The sequence below is a fragment of the Chamaea fasciata genome, unplaced genomic scaffold (assembly GCF_029207755.1).
Source record: "Chamaea fasciata isolate MVZ Bird 193981 ecotype frontalis unplaced genomic scaffold, bChaFas1.0.hap1 SCAF_5, whole genome shotgun sequence".
In the NCBI taxonomy this organism is placed as follows: Eukaryota; Metazoa; Chordata; class Aves; order Passeriformes; family Sylviidae; genus Chamaea; species Chamaea fasciata.
The window spans coordinates 26,527,276-26,549,128 of NW_027094090.1; the positions used below are offsets into that span (position 1 = coordinate 26,527,276).

General features: G+C 38.6%; 1 protein-coding gene across 1 annotated transcript in view; it reads left to right on the forward strand.

Moving 5' to 3' along the window:
* Positions 1–14,579: 14,579 nt before the first annotated feature.
* Positions 14,580–21,853, forward strand: part of BMT2 (base methyltransferase of 25S rRNA 2 homolog) — a 33,526-nt gene continuing 26,252 nt past the window's right edge. The window contains exon 1 of the mRNA XM_066183064.1: positions 14,580–14,778. Within this exon, the coding sequence (XP_066039161.1) occupies positions 14,628–14,778 (151 nt within the window). The 5' untranslated portion in view covers positions 14,580–14,627. The remainder of the gene's footprint in view (positions 14,779–21,853) is intronic.

The following is a 21,853-nucleotide window of genomic DNA, read 5'->3' on the forward strand; positions in this document are numbered from 1 at the left end:
GTTCATGAAGATGGTGATAGAATATACTTCAACCCAGGACAAGGTTATAGACAGATCCAGTATATTTATGCATTACATACTAAAACCACTGTAAACAGTGAAAAGTCGTGAAAGCCTGTGAAAACTTTGAAGCTGTTTGCAGTTAGTAGATCCATTCGATCTGGCAGCTCCTAATTACGTCATCAGCTGTTTGCCTCTTTTTAATCCACAATGTTTGCTACCCTAAGCAAATGGCTAATACCTCAAGCTAGCAAACATAATGGTCTTTAGTATTCTACCCATCTACTAATACTTAGTTCTAGACCTGTGATTTTAAGTAAAGCACATTTCATGACTGATGTACTGCTATCTCTATGCATGGCTATTGATGGAAAGAAATATACATTCTTCATTTATGTTTCCTCAGAAGTAGTAACTCACATGTTGTAAAATTATGGAAAAGAATAACTTGTATTTTTAAGATCTGCTGGCAGACAAGCTGATATGGGGGAGTTTAGTGCCTACTCCCATCCCAGTTTTGATGCATCTGTGACAATTTTCTGTGATGCAGAAAATATTTCACAGGCCTAAAATGGTACATAAAACCACTCTTGAAAGAGGGCAAAATCACCAAAGCTCATTTAGAATTAAATAGTGGGACAGTTATTTTAATTTCAGGACATTCTCTTTGTTTTACATCAGCAACAGTCTAACATGACTGAAATATCATAGGTTATTCCAGGATAAGGAACCAGAGTGAAACTTCAGCTTTTTCTTTTTAGACTTAAATTCCTTTTTTTATTCCACAGAAATGATCCCCCAAAACCTTAGGATTACTGTCAACTGTCCAAGATTTCATCAAATTTCCAAAATATTTTTAAGCCTGGACACAGTATTCCTAAGTGCAAGCAAAGTTGCATGAAGCAGAATTATTTTCCTGTCCTTAAAAGTCATACTCTATTTATATAGCTGGCACAATACTAATTTTTTGCAACTTCATCACATTGTGAACTGTTGTCTCATTTGCTCTCCATCACCCTCAGGTCTTCTTCTGCATCTGCAACTTACGATTAGGGAACTGGCCTTAAGTAAAAATAACCAATTCAATCAACCCTTACCCAGAATTTCGAGAATTCAGACAATCCAACAGAATATTCCCTGACTCTCCCAACTCCATCTTCTCTAGTCACACTGCAAATAAGTACATTTACTCCCACCACACAGCAATCCTATTATAATTACTTCTCAGAAAACCTTTGCTGTGGGTTGAGAGGAAATACAGAAGAACATTAAAAAAAAGCCTGAACCAGAGGCTCCAGTCCTATCAGGGAAAGGTTAAGTGTTCCTTCAAGCACCTGTCACAATCCTGCCATTCTTTACACCGCAGAGCAGAAATAAGAACCACTGCTTTATAATCCTTTGCCCCAGCACCTTTTCATTAACAACTCCTATCTGAAGCATTTCGTTACCATCTCTGGTTTCCCTCCAAGCCCTACAGAGCTGGAAAATTCCTGCTTGGTAGCAAGTGGACCATTTTCTTCTGCCTGGCAAGGGCACTACACTATTAAATTTGGAGTATGCTTAAGTTGTATTTTCTATTGTATTTCTGCAATCAATTTCATCAAAAACTTACACCTAAAGCAGAGTAAGATGACATTCTTAGTTGATACGATTCTAAAAGTTGATACTTCATGAAAATCAAGAAAATAAAACAAACCCCACTTTACAACATGATTTACTTTTTATCAACAAGGTTAACTGCTGCAAATTTAGCTTCCTGATTTGGAAAGCAGTCTCTCTTCTGCTGATTGCACTCCTACCAAGCAGCAAACTTGTGAAAAAGGAAACACTATGGTCAGCTTGTTTCTACTTATGTTATACTGCACATGCTGATGAAGGCAAAGGGATCCTTACCCCTGGAAGTTTTCCAGACTTGGCTAGACAAAGCCATCTGAGTTAGTCCAGGATAAGTTCTACTTCAAGCAGAAATGGGGTAGATGGCATCCACAGGTTCTTTCCAAACACTTCTGGGAATCTGATCTGTCTGTGGAAGTGGTAGGAAAGTCAGTTGTATCCCAGTGCTTTATAGGTGTCAAATACTGAATAAGGCAAAAGGAGCAAATGCATCTAAAAATAAAAACAGTCAAAGGATGCTTTGTTTTTCCTGTCTCACAACAGAAACAAGAGCCAGGAGCAGGCAGAAAATACAAAAGATATTTTTCTCTCTGGCAGCTTGGGTGGGTGACTCACAGCAAGTAATGAACTCTTTGCATACTGCTCCTGTCAGCATTGAGCAAATTTGCCTTTGAGCCCTGACCTCAGCCATGCAACTGCAGACAGAAAGAGGGAGCTTGGCTTCTTCCTACAAGTTTTGTCCATGAGACATAATGCCAAGGACAGCTGAGGACAGCAATCACCGAAACTTAGACTTTGCAAAGTAGCTAAAAACCAAGTGACGAGAAAGCGGGTTGAGAAAATCCCAGCATTCTCATATCCCACAGCCGCTCTGAATTGCAACATGCCGAAGTCTTTCCCAAGACATCTCCCCAGACCTCAGAGTGTCTTTGGATCCTTTTACACCTACCTACTTCAAGCCAGAAAAATATATGATGTGTGTTCTTGTACTTCTCTGAGTAAGAGATGTAGCTCTTCTAGCAGCTAAGTTCCCCACCAAAATTTGCAACTTTCCTTGTGACTTCTAACTTACAAACCAGACCTAAAGATTGAACAAAGGCAGTGTTTGCTTGTGGGGAGCAGGAAACAGGATTTCAGTATGATTTTGTAATTAACTCATTTTCATCCAGCTACCACATAATGTAATTGCACAGAATCACTGAGGCACTGATGGCACATTTCACTGAGAGTGTCATGCATTTTCACAGTGCTTACACACCTGGAGAAAGCTGTTCACATTCACAGTCTTCCAGAGTAAGAGGAAAACAAGGTCTTGCTGTAAAGATTTGGTTTTAATTTTCCACTTGTATTTTCAAGAACTGATGCACCTGTTTATCAGCTAAACTTGCTATTACATTTCTTAGACACACACAGTTTAATTGTATTTCATTACACCTTCATCCATAGGTGCTGGCTTTTAGTCTCCATAGCTCAGACACAACCATACCAGTGTCCTGCTTGTCCATGTACATAGGACTTTTCATATATATGTAAAAGCACTAAGCAGTATGGCTGTGACATCTGCCCCAGTGCAGCTTTGGCTCCAGCTGATTTTCTTCCCTGGGGTAAATGATACTTAGATTCTGGGGAGGAGGTGGTGGGAGGGTGAGTTTACTGTAGACAATATCTTCATAAACATCAATAGTATCAGTTATTTGTTTTCAAACATGTTGTTCCACAAGAAGTATAATTTAAGAAGCATTTCCAAAATTTCTCAAGCTTAAGAATGACAAACCTGGGATTTCTAGTCTTTACTGCAGACAGTGTGTTACTGCTTGCACACCAGGCAGAACAAGAGCATCTTCTGCCTGCTTTGCACAGCTCAAGGTTAAACACAACCATCTCTACGTTGTGCAGGCTCTAAAACTGGAAGTTTCCCTGATGAATTCACTGACACAAGGACCAAAGTGACTGTTTATAATCAGTGCAGGGCTGGTGGAAGCTTTTAGATTGATACCCCCTGAAATGGATCGTTTTTTCCCACATTCTGGAAATGGCGCAGAAAGTGGCAGCGTACTTTCCTCTTTCCTGAGGATTTCCTCCTTTATATTAAAGAATAAAATACTTGGTAAAGAGAGGTGCTTTTACTTGGTGCTGAAACAGTCCCTCCTAAGAAGTCCCTTCCTCACCTATGCATTCTAATCCCATACTTCAAATCTACTTCAGTTCAGTTTTAAGAGCAGCAAACTTAAGAGTTGCACATGAAGTAGGATGGCCTATGGATGATGACAAGAACACACATTTCACAGGCTCTCCTGTGACTCTGGGGGATCAGTCCTACTGAACAGTGTCTCTCTTCACCACTCCTAAAACAGCCTGCAGACGCCATTAGTGACCCAGCTGCCACACAGACATTTGTCCATTTGAAACTGGCCCTGACAGATACGAAGCTACTGAAAACCACTAATAAGAAATTAATTATTTTTTAATTCCTATTAGGATAGATCTGAATCTGTGACTTTAGCATGAAAGAGAATGAGTTCTGTGAGCTTCCTACAGGAAGTTCTAAGGAAAGCTGCATGATATCAGTGGTTGCCTCCTTTCTGGCAACCACTCTCACTTCAGGGTCAGGTAAGAGTAAAATAAGTGAATAGAAAAGTAATTGTTTAAGGAAAAAAAGAGGCAACACCAACAAGACTTGGAATTTTAACTGACATGAAAGGAGTTTATGCTTATCTTAAAGATGCAAATTCTGGTAAATAAACACATATGTTTTCATTTGAAGACAGAGCCATTGATCTGTTTGCCCTTGCTATGTTGTCTAATTGATCACATCTGGGTGATTGGATTTCATAGTGTTCCTGGCATGTGATCTTTCCTCCTCTTGGTTTCTATTTCTCAAATTTTTAGAGCATATTAGAAATCAATTTGCAACTCTTTTTCTGATTGCAGACCACTCTTACAGTATCTCTTGTTATTTTAAACACATTATGGGCTTTAGAAAAATGTTATATTCCTCTGTTTTCTGTCTCTAAATACTATATTTATGTGGTCACTTTCCATATACTGGTAAGAAATCTAGTTTTTACTTACAGGAGATCTGCAAGTACTATAATTCAGCTTCACCAGCATAAATCAAAAAAATCATTGTGAAACTGCTGTCTCATAAGTATGATATTCACTTGGTCTGTAAAATCAATCTGCTGAGATCTAGAAAGACAGATATTTAAGTTTTAATTTTTTCTTTTTTTCTGTGGTTCATTAGGTCACTTCCAACCATGTACATGGCACATTGTAAATTGTGTTTTTTCAAAATAATACTTGGCTAAAATTACCATTTAAACTATGTACTCTTCAAAAATAAAGTACTATTTGCAATTAAAAGACCAAATTGGGAGTCAGAAATTATAGAGTATCAAGATCAAAAACCTGATTTATTGTTCCTGTGGCACTCATGATCACATTAAACACAATTACAGGAAAGGTAAAAAAAAGTTTAAAGTGCCAATAATTTCTATATAAGATTGAAAAATTGATTTGGAATTTTTTTGTTCATTTTATTCTGTTTACAAATCTCTTCTGATTGCAATCTCTTCTGGTCTTCTTATTTAAGGACTCAACTCTACAAGTATGTTTGTAAATAAATTTATAAATTTACACTTCTACCTATGTGAAATTATAAACCCACACAAGAAACAGTGAAGGACTTAAGTGAGAACATACTTCTCTGAACATACTGACTACTATTCCTGCAGTCAGAATTGCAGCCTCTTCCAAAACTGTGAAGCTATTGTGCCTATTTATCAATCAAGATTTACACATTTACACACCAGATGCCAGCATGTGATCTAATGGCCATTATTTGCTTTGTGTTAGAAAAAAGACTGATTCATTAGTCTGGAGCCAACTGTTTGTAAAAGTGTTGTAAAAAAAGTATATGCCGAGGAATAGTGATCACAAGTCACTTACTAAACATATTGACACAAGTCCTGCCACTGAGTTAAAGGGATTCAAATTTACACCTGATAAGCACCTGCTGTCAGAAGTGGTAACTGCTTATGTCAGTCATCTCCAAGACCCAGCAAGCACATGTGAATTCAGCAATCTTCAGCAGCAAAAGAAGACCTCAGACTATAGTCATTTGCCTGTCATCTTTGTTTAGGTGCCAGGTTCTTCAGGAAGAGGAGTCTCAGAAACATTCACAGATGACCTGGTAACTTGATATATCAGAACAATAAGTATTATAGTCACTGAGCATATAGCCCAGAGTGGAGAGAACGTAGAAGATAATTCGTTTAAAATAAAATTCCATTAGAAATGTGACTCACTAAAGATTACCTAAGTCTTTCGGAAGTCTCTTGCCCCATACCAGTAACACAGGCATTTTAGAAAGTCTATCCCTTCACAGATTCAAAAATCTCACAAAGGAGATCAGATTGCACAAAGGAAATCCTTGCAATGAAGTCTCAGCAATCGAAAGGTTTAAAAGCTCACCCTTGTGTTGGTTATTTCTCTTATTCGGGATAAAAGACGAAATTATATTGGAGTACAATTCAAATTAGTAACAGGATCAACTTCTGCATTCCTTCTCAAGAGCCCAAAGATTACATGTTCCCATTACCTTTAGGATGTGTTAGAAAAATCCCTAGTGTGAAATTTCCAGCTAAGATTGTTCAGAAAAAGTCTAGTTTCTGTCCTCCAAAGGCCTTAAGTAAAGTAACTTAAAGAACATCAAGTGCAGAAGATTCACAGGCAAGGACAATTCACATCATAAAAACATTTATGTAGTACTCTTAACTGCTGATGAAGGCAGACCCATTCAATCCCCAGAAGCAAACGTTTCTTCCAGCAAAAGAAAACTGGCTAAGGTCCCATTCATGACCATCTGCATGAAACAGCTATTGCAAAGCTAACAAGACAGGTATGAATTTGAAGTACAATAGCCATTTGTCTTGTTTCTCTCACCCATCTGTCTCCTGCAGGTTATACTGGGGTGGCCACAGAAGCTGCTGTTCACAGCTGGACACATTGTCTCTCATTCAGAGGTTTTCCTCCATTATTCAGGAAGCAACGAATGGCTGGACCTCCACAAACAGCATACTAAAGTTAAGGACAAACTTCAGGCATAAATCATAACTAAGAATGCATACTTGTACTAGGTAATCCTAGGCATCCTAAGCAATGTCAAGACCATAGAATAAACAAGATTTGTAGACAGCCTGAAAAAAACCCTGTCAACAAGGATTCATAGGATGCCTCGTGCCAGATCTGAGAACAAAGTGAAAGCACGAGTGGCCCCAGGAGTACTCGCCAAACATGATTTAAATATAACTGGTGTCCATACCAAATACAATGTCTTTCACATCCCATCTCATTTGAGATGACTCTTTCATAAATGAGCCCTCACAGGCCAACAGAATTCTCTTTTTCCTACCACAGCAACTGCTTTTCAAACAGCTAATTGTGTAAAAATAATTACTCTCATGGACAACCCTCTAACAACCATAAGGTCAGATGGATGTTCTGATATATCTATTATTCTTTAGACTTCAGTCTGAATGGTAAAAAAAAAATGGATGTAGCCTTTTACCAAAGGAATGTACAATCTGCAATATTTTAAACCAAAAATTTCTTCCCACCTGTTCATTCAGGAAGGAAAAAAAAAAAGAAAAAGAAAAAGAAGAACAAATTAATAAAAAAGACTGGCTTCAATATTATTTTTAAAATAGATTTTTGGTTATGTTTCTAGTTCTGGTTCAGGGACCTTTTAGGTAATGATGGGTAAAATTCACCTTCATGAGTACAAACAGCTTGGAAGGTCACAAGTTATTTCAGAAAATTGGCCACAATTACTTTTTTTGATGCTTCAGAATTATTTCTATGTCTCCTAAGAAAACGCTGTTTCTATTTATGTAGAAAAGCCTCCAGGAGACCATTCTACCTTCTAAAAAGCAAGGACAGCAATACTTCAAGTACCTGTCAGGCTGTGTGATAAGCCACGGGCTGCATTTTGCTGATCATGTTAGGCTCCAAAAGAAGCAAATACTTTAACTTTGTAATATGAAATTATGTTCCTGCTGAGAATATGTCCTGGTAGCTGAGAGCCATTTCTCCTGGATTTAAAGGAGTCGTGCAGCAAAAATCCATCTGTCACGTTTAAGCAAGCAGGAGCGCTGTCTCTGGTTCTTACAACCTTCTAACATTACCTCCCATGTTATAATTTTATCTGTTCTGTACTATGTTGTCATTATGGCTTCCAAAATGAAGTCTTTTCCTTGGTGACTAGTACAGAGAAGTGAGTAGCAAAATATACATTTTTATTACTCGAGCATTCTTTATATCATCTCACTGTAATGAAGTCATCAGCATTTATGAGCATTTGTATTGGTTTGAAAACTTCTCTTACAAAGAGTATTACACACAATGTGTTTCAACGAACATGTGAAATGGCAAATGTGAGGACTTCAATACTTGGATCCTCAGCAAAATTTAGCCTCTTTTGAAAAACAGAATTCTGTAAAGACAAGAGGTTCACTAGATAACCACAACTCTGAAGAAATTAAGAGGTACTGCACCTGAAAGAGATGAAAAAATACGTCGATGTGGTGCATCGTTAGGTGGTGGACTTGGAAGTGCTGGGTTAATAGTTGGATTCGATGAAATAAAGAGGTATTTTCCAGTCTAAAGTTTTTCTAGGCAATAAGATAGATAATGTCCGGGAACACCTTTGCACATAGAGGATACAGATAATTTTATTAGCCAGAAATCTGAAAGACTTAAAGTGTTAACTAAAATCTGAATATCACTATGAAATGTATGTCTCTATTAACTGCTACAGTACTTTTCTGTTCTATTTCCTATCTTTTAAAATATAACAGTCTATCAATGTATCCTAAATACATTGAAATGGCTATTTAATTTTATCACAACTCTACCTAGCTTTAAATAAGCATTTCAGGACTGCCTCCTTCTTCTGCAGTCTGTAGTATAATTCATACCTCAGGGAAGCTGCTATCAGATCATTCTTAAGCCATATTAATGGAGATAAAATTTTGACAAAATCTAGTGTGGAGGATGCTCAGTTTATGGTCTTTTTTGTCACAATTTATGGTATTTGTGTTTTATTAGATGTTCTGAAGAAGTAAAAAGAAACCATTCTTTGAACAGATAATATTTATCTGTGGTGCTTATATGGGAAAATTACAGCAAACCTATGTATACTTCCAGTCAAAATTTCTGAAGCAGCATTAATATTAATGACTTCATTTTTCCTACCACCATTCTTTAGACTCCTTTAAAATGATGAAGAGAATACTAGCCCTTTGAATTTTATTGATAACATCTTAGATACTACTGTCACTGAAGCCAGACTTAACCAAAAGCTAGCACATGATCTGTGCACAATCCAAAGAGCATGTGTGCAGGACAAGCTAGAGCTTTGGCATTCCTTGCTCTTTCTGAAATATATCACACTGCCTGCAATATGTTGTCCTGAAGATAAAGCTCCGTTTGATGTTGTATGAATAGACTTTGTTGTTGCTCTCTCATCTGCTTAGCTGAAAATTGACTTGAACTTCAGTAGAGTCCCAAATAAGCCACATGACAGCATTCAAGAGGCAGGAGAGATTAAAAGGAGTTGGGCAAACATTGGAACAGACAAGAACACTTTATTCGTTCTAGAGATGTAGGTCATATCTAAAGATACCTAAAATATCTTCTCCCATGCCCTCCCAGGACTTAGGAGGGGAAAGAATGAGAAAAGTGAAATGACACAGCATATCCTCATCTATACACTGCATCATCGAAATAGATTATTCTTCACAAATTTATTTCTTTTCCTGACTCAAAAATCCATATGCATCTTAGCCTTTCTCTGGGTAATTTTTAGCATACACTACTCCAATCGGACTTTGAGCTCATGTTAGTTTATGAGTCAAGTTATCATACCTGCAGCACAAGATTACAGGAAACTGCAGTATTTCCCAAGTTGAAAATGACCCACTGTACAGCCATATTGCTGTTGAGAGGGACTAGAATTATACACACTTGACCCCTACGGGAAGGCTGGAATTTTAATCCCAAAAATTGAAAACATCTTTAAGACTATCAAGTTTGGCAGATGCACAAATAATCAAACATAGAAGTTTTTCTACTAGTACCAAACTTTCTTAAACTTACTGTGTCTGAATTGATTACACAGCAAGTTTATACATAGCAGCTGACAGAAACATGAACCAGTGCTAAAACCACGTACTATTTTGACTGACATTGGAAGAAAACCAGTTAGACCTGCTGGATGTTTTGACATCTCTTGCTAAATCAAAGTGATTTTATGAGTTAATCTTTCACGGCAGCAAGAAATCAGCTAAGAAGAAACTCGATCTAGAAAGAGTGGCTAGTAGTCTTTGTTAAAGCTATCATGATGTTGACTCTGGTCATTGAATAATTCATACATTCCAAGTAACAGGGGAATGTTCTCAGATTAAAATCTATCTTAAAAAAACCCAGATTTTTAAGAGAATTCAGGATTGATTTTCAAAAAATTCTGTCTATATATAATGATCTTTATCACTAGAGTATTAAGTGTGTTTGTAATGCTCATATTGCAAAGAAGTTGCAATGAATACAGCAACTATTAGAAAGTGCACTGTCTGTTCTCAGCATTCAAGGCTTGCTTTACTTTCTACCCATGCACATAACGTCCAGGACAATTTAGGTATAAAGTGCTTTGCTGCTTTTCAGTAAATATTTCAGTAGTTCCATGAAATTTAATTCCCACTTTACTATAAGTAATAGTCTGAAGGGATTTACAAATTCTTTAATTTTTCCTCCTGTGTCAAAAGAAACAGCTGCTTTCCATGGACAGACACAGATGGTACCTGTTGGCCAGAATAGAGGTAGAGAATGTACTGTTTATCAGAAATGCTGGCTGCTGTTAAAACTATTCCTTCCATTTTGCAACACAAGCCAGCAACTAAAAGACCCGATTTCAATAAATAAAATCTTTTATCAGTATCTAATTCTTGTGATTTTAAAGATACTTAATTAGATTCCACAATAAGTTTCTATGTGGAAAGTATTTTAAGCCTTCTGCAAGCTGGGTGTCTCTACCTACTTGAGGAGCAACTTTTAATTTGTCTTGTGGTAGAAAAATCCTCTACTTTCCAAAAGCAAAATGTCATTTAGGCAAATATTGGGACTTCAGATGCAAACCAAAGTCAATATCAAGCCTATTTTTTCCACTAAAATACACAGGGGACTTCTGGTGTGTACTTACTTTTAAAGGTGTCAGTCTCCAGAAATGTAATCCAAGATCTATAGTTATAAAATTATTGTTATGGGATAGCAGTTTTAATTACTATGTAACTTTAATTACTAAATTACTGGAGTGTGTAGTCTGGATAATGTAATAATGGACCAACTCTAAATAACCGCATTGGTGCAAATTCAGTGATATGACTCCCACTTTTTAAACCAAATTACCTTATTTTCATGGCTTATAAGACTCCACAACTAATGAAGAAGAAAATCTTAATTTCAACCCAAATATTCCACTGCTGCCTGTTTGTCTGCCATTCAGATACATATAGCAAAACCATTTTCCACATCTAACGAAGAACATTTAATTCTTTTTAAATCACCACTGTGTTTCAGTGTTCCATTAAAACAATTACATGCTTTTGGTAATATTTTTGCAGGTTACATTGCATTAGAGACTCTTATGATGATGTCATCACACCGGACAGATTCTTCTTTTTGATGTCCTTTTTTGGTTCTTTTTCAAACAATTAGCATCTTTAAGATAGAAGAGATGAATAGGCTGAGAAGAATTAGTTGTCAAAAACTGCCACTGAAAAAGATGGAAACAAAGCATTGCTGATTCGCAGCTCACAAAGTTTTTATTTTCCTCCACATTTTCACTGGGAGAAAGACTGAAAATATACCCTTCCCTCAGGAAGGAAGAGCACTTCCACTTCATATAATCTCATAGTGAAGATGTGGGTTCAGATCCCTGCGGGCAGAGTAGAGATGCGAACTGGTTTTCCCACATCCCCAGTGAATGTTCCAGCCACACGAGTACTGGAAAGTGCTGTCATTGTTCGTCCTCCCAGTCTGTGAACCCAGACTTTTGAATCCAATGCTATTCATGAAATGTGATGGTCATTAAAATAGTTCAGAAGTGTCACAAGAAACTATTCTAGTCTTCCCTAATTTGGCTTTTTAAATTAGTTTATTTATTTAGAAAGTAACTAATATATAGAGGAGCATTCATCCATTATCTACATTCAAGGTAGTAAGTCCAGCTGCTAAAAACTATTCTTTCCCAAAGAGTGAAACTCCATCATCCCTATCAGGACACGAGTAGTTTATTGCTTTTATCCCCTTGGAGCAAGTGCATGCATCCTCATTGCTCATTCTATTTTTATGCCTTGGGGACAAATACATTTATGTCTTCCTGTAATGTGTTCAAGAAATGTACAGATCACACGTTTTTTTCTCCACCTTCACAGAGCACCGGGACATCAGTTCCATCACGCCTTGAGAGAACCAGTCCTGCTTTAATTGCCCACTCCCCTGTCCACCAGTATCTCCATGCAGTGCTCTGGGGAAGCACCTCCTTCAATTATTTTGCATTTGAAGCCTGTCACTGGGATCCAACTCCCATCATATGTTCCAGGGAAAATATCTGTGTGTCCTGTGAGTATAATGTCTCTTCAACAAATATTCTTTCATTTTCATGGCTGGAAAGACTTGACATCTGATAAATGCTCCCTGCTTGCTTATTGAAAGTAAACTTCCGTGTTACTTCATTGTGGAAAATTAAAACTACTTTGTATTTAAAACCACTTTGCTAGTTTTAGAAAGAAATCCTGAGAACTGAAAAAACAACAGTGATAAGACAATTCAAATAATTCAAGTAACTTATTATTCTGAGAGAGTATATTTCACATAAGTGTAATTTCACCCCAGTTTTCCAATTCCACAATTAGATTTCCAATTTTCCAAATCACAGACACACTCATCTTTTGGCTGTGTAACCTACACTTCCAAGTCTGGAGGCTCATGACTGGGAGTGTTGATGCCACAGCAGTATTTGTCAAGCATCCTCCAAATGCCTCCATCTCTCCTCTATCACCCTGATACTCCTACTCTTCCAAGATGCCTCCCCCAGTGCTCTCCTAGTACGATGCCACACACAGAACACTGGCTCATGCTTTTCCTCCTCAGCCTGTGCTTTCCCAAATCCTACAAAATGTCATAAAGAACATTAACCACCATGTAGGCTTCCTGGTAACTGAAATGTTCCTAGTAATTATCACTGTAATCTCTTTTTGCATGATCTTAATCCTCCTTAGTGGACTTGCACATAAAACTAGAAATAAAAATATTTCAGAAAGATATAATTAACCCCAGCATAACGTTTTATTTCTGATTCAGATTTAACTCCCTGAACTAGTTTGATGAGTATGGAATAAAATAATTCACACTAGAAGATGACTCTTGGATGTTTTCCAAGTCAAAGTAAAAATAATATACACTGGTATTTTTTTTTTCATTAACACATGATCAGTTATTTCAGTTTCACAACTTAAAGGAAAATGTAACTTAAGGAAAAACTCAGTCACTACATTGAATTTTTCTTTCTTAATGTTGATGTTAGTAGCAAAAATTTAATTTCTCCATCCATTATTCTCTTGTATTTTGAGGAAAAATACCCACCCAACAAAACAAAATGGAAATACTCTGAAAATAAAATACGAAATAACACATATACATACTGATGAAAGATCCAAAATACAATTAAGTTGTTTAAACACTCTCTAAAAATATCAGTACAGAAAGAGTTGGACCTTTGAGCAGTATGTGGGCACTTCAAAGTGATGGGTGAGATCATTATTTGCCTACCTCACTCAGAGTGAGTGAAAAAGGGCTGACTTTGCAGTCAGTAACAATGAAAACCTTTTCTTTGGACATTAGAGTTTTGCCTTGATAATTGAACCATCAAACGAATTCTATCAGAAAAGCAGAAAACCACCGTGTTCTGTGATTAGCTGTTTTTTTTCTGGCAGGACCATCATGGCGCTGATAAGAACCTGTTATACATCCTGTTGCCCAAACTCGTGTGTCATGGACTTCTCATCAGGATGAAATCTCAACCCTACTCTCAGATTTGTCACAGATTTAATTGTAGCTGCAACAACCCCCTTAATGTTCTTTAACATCTTCAAAGAAGACAGTTAGCGGCTTCTGGCCACGTCAAACAAGCAGCTTCATGGCATATTTCCCTCCCATGATCTCGTAAGGAATGGTTTTGTCTATCCCACTTCCAACAATTACTAACAGAGAGAACTGAAGTACTTTGGATGTGGGGAAAGGCTGAGGCCGGGCACAGAAGTGCCCGCTGTAAGGGGCGCTTTTGCTGGCTGCAGGTGCTCCAGCAGTGCGTTTCCACCCAAATAAATGCCAGGAACTGGGCTGTGCACAGAAACGGGCCCAGCAGCGGCATGAAGACATGAAAAAGCTGAACAAAACTTGTGCTCTTCAAGCGCCCGCGCCCACACCACGGACACGAAGCCGCCCACGTTTGCTCGAGTGTGTTCTGAATTGAGGTTTTTTTCCGCAAGGTCCTTTGTAGGTGGGGAATGGGTTTTGCCGCCCCGGGCCAGACGGACTCCCAGCCGGCTCTCCCACGGGGGTCTCTAGAGAAGGCCGTGCCCTGGGGTAAAGCACGCAAGCTACCGGGGAAGTCTCGCTGCCCCGGACACTCGGTGTGTTTTCCGCCTCGCTGTTTTGCTAAGCACCGCGGGGTGACCAGCTCCAGACACGCGGAACGGGAAGTTCAGCCGGCAAAAAACCCTTCCCACAGCCCGGGCCGCTACGGGCGGAGCTCCGGGGCGGGGCGCGGCCCCGCGGACTCCAAGTCCCGGCAGCCCGCGCGGCGGGGGCGGCACGCGCAGGCCCGCCCGGCGCAGCCCCGGCACGGCGCCGCCTCCCCCTGTGCCGGGCGGTGCGCGGCGAGCAGCGGGAACACCATGGAGGCCGCTCCGCAGCCCCGGCCCCGGCCCGGTGGGGCCGCCGCCGCCCCGCCGCCACCCCCGGAGAAGGAGCGGAAGCTGGAGCAGGAGAAGCTGTCGGGGGTGGTGAAGAGCGTCCACCGGCGGCTGCGCAAGAAATACCGGGAAGGTAAGGCGGGGGAGGGGGCCGCCCCGGCCGGGCCGCCCCGCTGCTCTCGCCGGCAGCGGATGGGCTGTCCCCGCGGGCGGGGGGCGGCGGGCCGGCCCGGTGCCCCGGCCGCTGCCGAGGGGGTGTGTCGGGGGAGGGCGGCCGGAGCAGCTCCGCGCTCGCTTCCTGCTCCTCCCCGGGAGACCGGGGTCGCCGCTGCCGTCGGCTGCCCGCAGCCCCGCCGAAGGCGCCCGGTCCGGTCTGCCGGGGTTGTGCCCATTTCCCGGAGCTGCTGGCAGCGGAGCCCCGTTCCTGGCTGAGGAGGGAGCTTCCCGGCCCTGTAGCAGTGTTTTCTGAACTGAGGATCTGCAAGCGTGAGGACAGTAGATGATGAATGCCAAAAGGGGTTGAATGGTGATCTGGAAAGGCGCAGGTCTTTGTGAGTTATTTGTGCCTCCTGTCTTTCATTCGTAGTGCAGTAGTTCAGGCAGGAGCACTAGCTGAAAGGGTTGGGGTAAAGCTGTTGTAATTACTCATAGTCTTTAAAAAATCTACTTTGTCATCAGTATTAATGCCCTTATGCAAGGTTTTTATGGGTGGTATTGGAATGCTTTAAAACCTCTGTGAAATGCTAGCACAGGTTGCAGAAAATTCATCCATCCATTCTTCTAGTGAGCGCACAGCTCACCTCCAGAACAACCCACATGAAATGGGAGCTCTTCCTCTCATAGGCACAAGTTCTTCCCTCTCCTCTGTGTTTGCATATGACACTTCTGTTAAAGAAACAAGGTCATACCGCTTTCTGGGCTCCCCAAATCTCCCCTGGAGCCAGTTCGTGGGATTTGGGCACAAATTCCGACTGATCAAAAGTTGCTGTTTACTTTGGCCTTGCGAGGCAGGACTTAAGGGAGGATCTTCCTTCTTCACTCCAGTGTTAGGAGAATGAACATAGTATATTTAAACATCCAAATCCTGGCAAAGGAGTCCACCTTTCTGCAGTACATGTTTCTGTGTTATTTCAGAGCACCTGCTGATTAAGACAGACAAGGATTGGCTTTGTTAACTTTTTTTTTTTTAAGTGAGCAATCTCTGTAGCAACTGATTTTTTTTAGATGAGAGCCTGAATAAGGAGGAAGTTTTTGTAAGCCTGCTTCCTAACAAAAAGCAAGTTCGTGCACAAGGGTAAGTTGTGTGTAGCTGGTTAGGTGAAAGAGCCAACAACATTTTCATTTACTTCCTATGACTTGTAAATCCTGCATTAGTGAAAACTTTACAATGATTTTTCTAGTCACTGCAAAGTAGCAACATGATATGTCACTTCATTGAGAGAGTTAAAACCAAATGATTCATCACATCTATGCAACAAGAGCTCAGCCTACCAATAGTAGCTAGTCCTTACAAGTTACTAGTGCTTAGTAGGCAGTAGTACTTCCTAGGTTAGGTTCTTTCAGCTTAAGAATTTTAGTTTTGGAGTCTTTTATACCTACATCTGCCTTTGCTTCTAAAGGCAGACCTGAGAATCTCCTTCTTAAATACCTTTAATGTTGTTCTGAAATTGTAATACCAGGACATGCTTGATCTCTGAAAGGTCTTTCCTTGGATTTTTTTTTTTTTCTAATACTTGGTGATGCTGACTGGCAGGTATGTTACCCCGACGAAATTAAGGTTGACAGTTTGTTAAACAGAAGTAAAAAATCAATAAATCATCTGTAATTTCACTGCACAATTTGAATTGTGACTTGAGTATGGAAAAGCAAAGAGCAAAATCCCATCATCCTTGCTTATGTGTTTACAGCTTTTTACACAGGGAAAGCCTCTTGACTCCACAATTCAGTGCTCTCACCTCCATACGAATCAGAAACATTATTTTGTATTATTCTGCTATCTTGTATTGTCCTTTTTTCTGTTTCTACTCTGCCTCCTCTCATGTTTTACTAGAGTTCTATGAAGCTAGTTTCCATTTTGTCTAAATAAGCAAACACTACTAAAATTGCTGTTGCATGGCCTTCGGTGCTTTGTCTGTAGAAGCCAAAGTAGAATCCCATATTAATTTTGTTTTTAGATGAAAAATCATGTTCATTATTCTGAAAGCTATATGGTTATTTTGTACAGGGTAGATAAGTCTAAGAAGGCCCTTGGTACTGTAATATGATCCTAAGATACTGTCTTCTGTTAGAAGTGTTGAAAGGGAATAGATGCATCCTTGAGACACTGAGATATGTGTTGATAGATTGCATTTGGACTTGATTTTAATAAGCTGATTTCTTTGCTAATTCATTTGCCTTGCTGACGTTCTCAAGGTCTGTGTTTTATTGGGTAATTGTAACAGGCAAGCCAGTAGATTGTCTGAGTTGCTTATAACTGCACCATTGTTATAATTTCGTTTCATTTTCTGCAATGGTTCCCCTCTTTTTTGAAGATGAGCCAGTAAAAAAGTGACAATATGCTCCAAAATTGCAAGCCAACATGTTTTTGAAGAAGTTGCATACTTGTCACAAGTGCAGGAGCAATATTTCTTAACTAGCAAAGCATTGCAGCAAAATTTTTGCAGTTACTAGGGAATTACTAGAATAAAGTTTAGTCATCATGTCATGTAAAGGGTTTGATTTTGATTTTTTTTTTTTCCTGGTGAAAAACTGTAATTCTGGAGATTAATTAAAGCTGAACCTTGGCTTATTTTTTAATTTCTGCACTTACTGAATCGCTTATACTTGTAAATATGGTGCGTGGATTTTATATGTACTTCTGTACTGTGCCTCATGTCATATCATAGTCCCATGCCATTCATGACAAGCATTTACCATCTTTTAAATGATGCAGCTGAAATGCTTTTAAGTTTGCACCGAAGTGTGTTTTTCTGTGTTCTTTAACAATTTTAGTTTTTTGCTGTGTGACTAGGACTTACCTTTTCTATTGTTTGGATATTACCAGTATGACTTATAGTGGGAATATTTAAGGTTTTTTCTCCTTTTTTATCTCCTTTTTATCGTTCTTTATTTCCTTCTCTTACCCTCTCTGTTGTTAATAAGAAAATAAAGGGAAGCATGTCATCATAAATGCCATGGGAGATTTGGTATTTTGAAATTATAGGCTGGGTTTTTCTATAGTGTGGATCCTGGAGTAGTATTCTATGTGATATTCTGAAATTATTTAAGGAAGTTTAGCAAATGAGTGTAGGTTTTAAATTAAAGTGGTTGGTTCTTGTCCACACTGAGTGAATGTGTCAACTATATCAGCTAACCATTAAGAGCTTGTTTCAGGCTACTTTTAGGTAGTGATAGAGAAAGAGTACCTCTATAGTGGTTCCTAAAAATACTCATAGTTCCTGAGGTTAGCCTATAAACTTTGTCATTTTAAAGAAAACTTTAAGGGAGAATAACTCTGAGATGTAACATGTTCACTTAGGAGTCTCTCTCATTAGTATAAAGCTCATGGGGTTTTTTAGTTTTATTCCTGCTTCCTGTTCACATGGAATCATTTAATCTTAATTATTTTACACACCACAGTAAAATCCAACAGCTGAAACTGCTATCAAGTTATTATTCACTTAGCAGAAATTTCAGGGTGGTTCTGGATACTTGACACAAGCATTTAAAAAGTACAGAAATTGGGGTTTTTCGTGATGTTTGAATTTCTATCACTACATGGAGACAGAGAGAACAACAGTGTTTGATTTAGTTGCTTCCTGCTGGTTCTGTTGCTTGGCACCCCAGGTGACCCCAAGTTCTACAGAGCTTTCCTCTGCATCTTTTGGGCACCCACAGCCATGGGCTGGAGCGTGTTCTGTGGGTTGCATATATGCATGAACGTTTCATATGCTGCATATAGGCTGATGCACGTGTTGAGCCTGACAGACAGACCTGTAAAAGCAGATTTAGTGGTTCCTAAGGACCTATGCAAGATCTACCGAACATCTGCTGCGTGATGTATGTTTGTTTGCTTCCAATTGCTTGTAGTAACCAAATAGGTTTAATTTTTACTGGGATAAAAATCTCTTCCCCTGATACAGAGGCATCCTGGTTTTCTCTCAGTTGTTGATTACTTTTGTAGTCATGCAGAGCTGTATTTATCAAGTAAACATTTTCTCTGTAGCATGACCCTCAGTTATAGATGGTTTTGTGTATACTCTGAAAGATGATTTGCAAGACTATTTTTCCCTTTAGTAAGTACAAATGGAAAAAATTGCTGAGCTATCTGTAAGGATATTTTATGAAATGTTTTCATGTGTGTTCACTAAAACAGTTCATTTCTCCTAACATATGCCTTCTAAGGCTCTTGAGGCTTGGAGAGTCACACAGAATTGGTTTTTGTCCTGTTACTAGTTACCACATCACAGAAGTTGACAAAAACATTTCTAGGTGGCAGTTTGATTCCTTAAAAGAAATATTTGTTGAAACTTCAAAGAAAAGGAACGTTTTTAAAGATTTTCTCAGAAAATTAGGGAAAATTTACAGGACCCTGCCTAATGATAATAAGCAACCAAAGTAGGTAAGTGATTTAGGCAGAAGGGTTGTTCTGAACTCTGTTGTTTCATGGTCTCTTTGTCTCATGTTTTTCATGAAAAACCGTGAGAGAGCTTAAATTCTTCCTAATGTGAAACAGGAAACATTTTGAAATGGTGTCATTTTTCACAGGACAGGAAGAACTTTGTTACTGAACTCTACACGATAAGTTGTTACTCCTTTTTTTGTTAAATATAACTGATTTACAGTAGAAATAGACCCAAGTTTTCAATATATTAATTTGTGTTTTACCACTTGCATTTATTTCTTGTAAGAAGAAGACATTTTGTAATACTAACTGTTGAATTTTCCAGCAATACAAACTAAATTTTATTTAATTGAAGTGAAAATTGATGCTAGTTTATGACATGAACTTTAAGGTATTATTGCCCTTACAGTTTGCACACCACTGTTTTGCAACAAAGCTTTCATTAGAAATCACATAAGATTTACATTTTGGGGAATTTAATTTCTGCTATCATTTAGTTAGCCTGTAAATTTGAAAATGTACTGACTACAGCATGTGTTGCACTCACTGAACAAAGGGGTCCATGTCACCCTCCCTGCTCCTTTTTACCCTGGCAGAGAAGATGGTGTTCCTGTTACAGGGTCAGCATAATAAAATCTGTACCTATGCATGTACTTCTAAGTTTTGCTCCTGCATTTGCAAAAATTACCAAAATCAGTAGTTTCTGTTGTCATACTCACCTCTGTGTTGGTTGTGTTAAGGTACAGCACATAGTCCATCCCAGAAAGTCAGGTTTGGGAAAGAGGAATGAAGTTTCCAGTAGAGTAGATCCAACACCTGGGGGCAGTAATTGCTTAAACTGTCACATACATGCTGTTCATGTGACAGCCATCAGAGATTTATAGCAGATCAGGGACACAAATTATTCTTCAGAGTGATCTAAGCTGACCCCCAGTAGATGCTGAAATATCAGTCAGCTGGGCCCTCAGAGTCTGTTTCCTGTAAACAGATGGATAAGAACTTTACCTGAGAGGTCAGATGTAGAAATAAATCTGCATTTGGTCAAATGAATCCTTTCCATGTAAGTTGAAGGACAGAACATTGATACTGAGATAGAGAAAATTAGATTCTTGCACTTGATTTTTTTAAAAAAAATATTTTATTCTGGAATAGTTGAGGTAACTCCTAAGAAATGTGAAGCAAATACTAGTCAGACATGAGAAGGAAAATATTAACTCTGATTGCTTAAACTTTGTCCAAGTTGAAGTTCATGTTCTGTATATAGACATGTAAACTTGGAAAACAGAGAAGCCAAAAATACCTAATGTCGTTTGCAAGGAATGCTGAATATGCTTTTAGTAATACAGATGTTCAGTAAGTTTATCTTGTATACAATGAAAATTATGAATGTCGTAATATTTGCTGATATTCCTCATGTAATTAATTTTTCTTATCATTGCCACAGCATCCATACATTAGTAGTACAGCTAAATTTCAACTGACAGTGTTAATGAGGATTTTGTCAGATATTCATAAGAATTTGATTTCATCTTTAGCCTAGTGAACAGTGTAGGACTGCTTTCCTAATTTACTGTTTATGTTTAGCATGGATGGAAGCTAGTTTACTGTTTTCAGTGAGTGAGAGGTGATCTTAAGAGACTGAAAATGAGATGGATTCTTTTCATTCTGCAATGCATTGACATCAACAAACAAAAAAACCCTCAAAAATCTTGCTAGGCATTATGACGGCCAGCAGCTGGTCATCTGAAGTTATCCAGCATTGTCATGGACACTTGTTAATTGTGGGGATAGGTTTCCTTTTTACAATAAACAAGATTTATTAAATTTTTTTAAGGTAGTGTTAATATTGTGCAAATATTAACATGTCGGTTTTGGCTTTGCTTTTTGTTCTTAGTTAATATATTGAGGTTATTTTCTCTTCTACCAGAGCCATCAAAGTTCTGGTAGAGGAGAAAATAGGCAATGTGTTGTTAAGTGATGGTATAGAAAAGGGAGTGGATTGAATCTGGTTTTCTACATTACAAAGTTATACCATTATGTAGAAGACTTCATACCCTTTAACACTTGGGGATGGGTTTTGGTGGGTTGGGGCATTTTTGGGGGATTGTTCTTTGTTGTGGTGGTGGTTTTTCCAATTAGAGCTACCTTGAATTAGAAAATTTTAGTTTCCCATAAGGAAACAATGGCAGTTCTAATTACACTTTTTCTTGAATTTTTTTTGTTTGGTTTTTTTTTTTTTTTTTTTTTTTTTTTGGTTGCTTTGGTGGTGTTTTGTTGTTGTTTTTGGTTGGTTGTTTTGGGGTGGTTTTTTTTAGATTATTATTACTTTTTATTTCTTTTTGTGGAGGAAGTTGTTGCTTAAGATCTAAACCTGCATTACTTGTACCTGAAGACTTAAATGCACAGTGTCAGTGTCAGTTAACTTTTGTTATGCAAGGTCTTGTTTCATGATGGATGAAGTATTCTGTACTTAGAGATTGTCAGTGATGACTGCACTGTTTTTCCAAAGAGCACCAGTGGACTTACGGAAAATAGTAATTACAAATCTCTTATTGTGGGTCCAGATAGTAGTTTTATAATTCTGTGTGATAACTCTTGTCTTGCT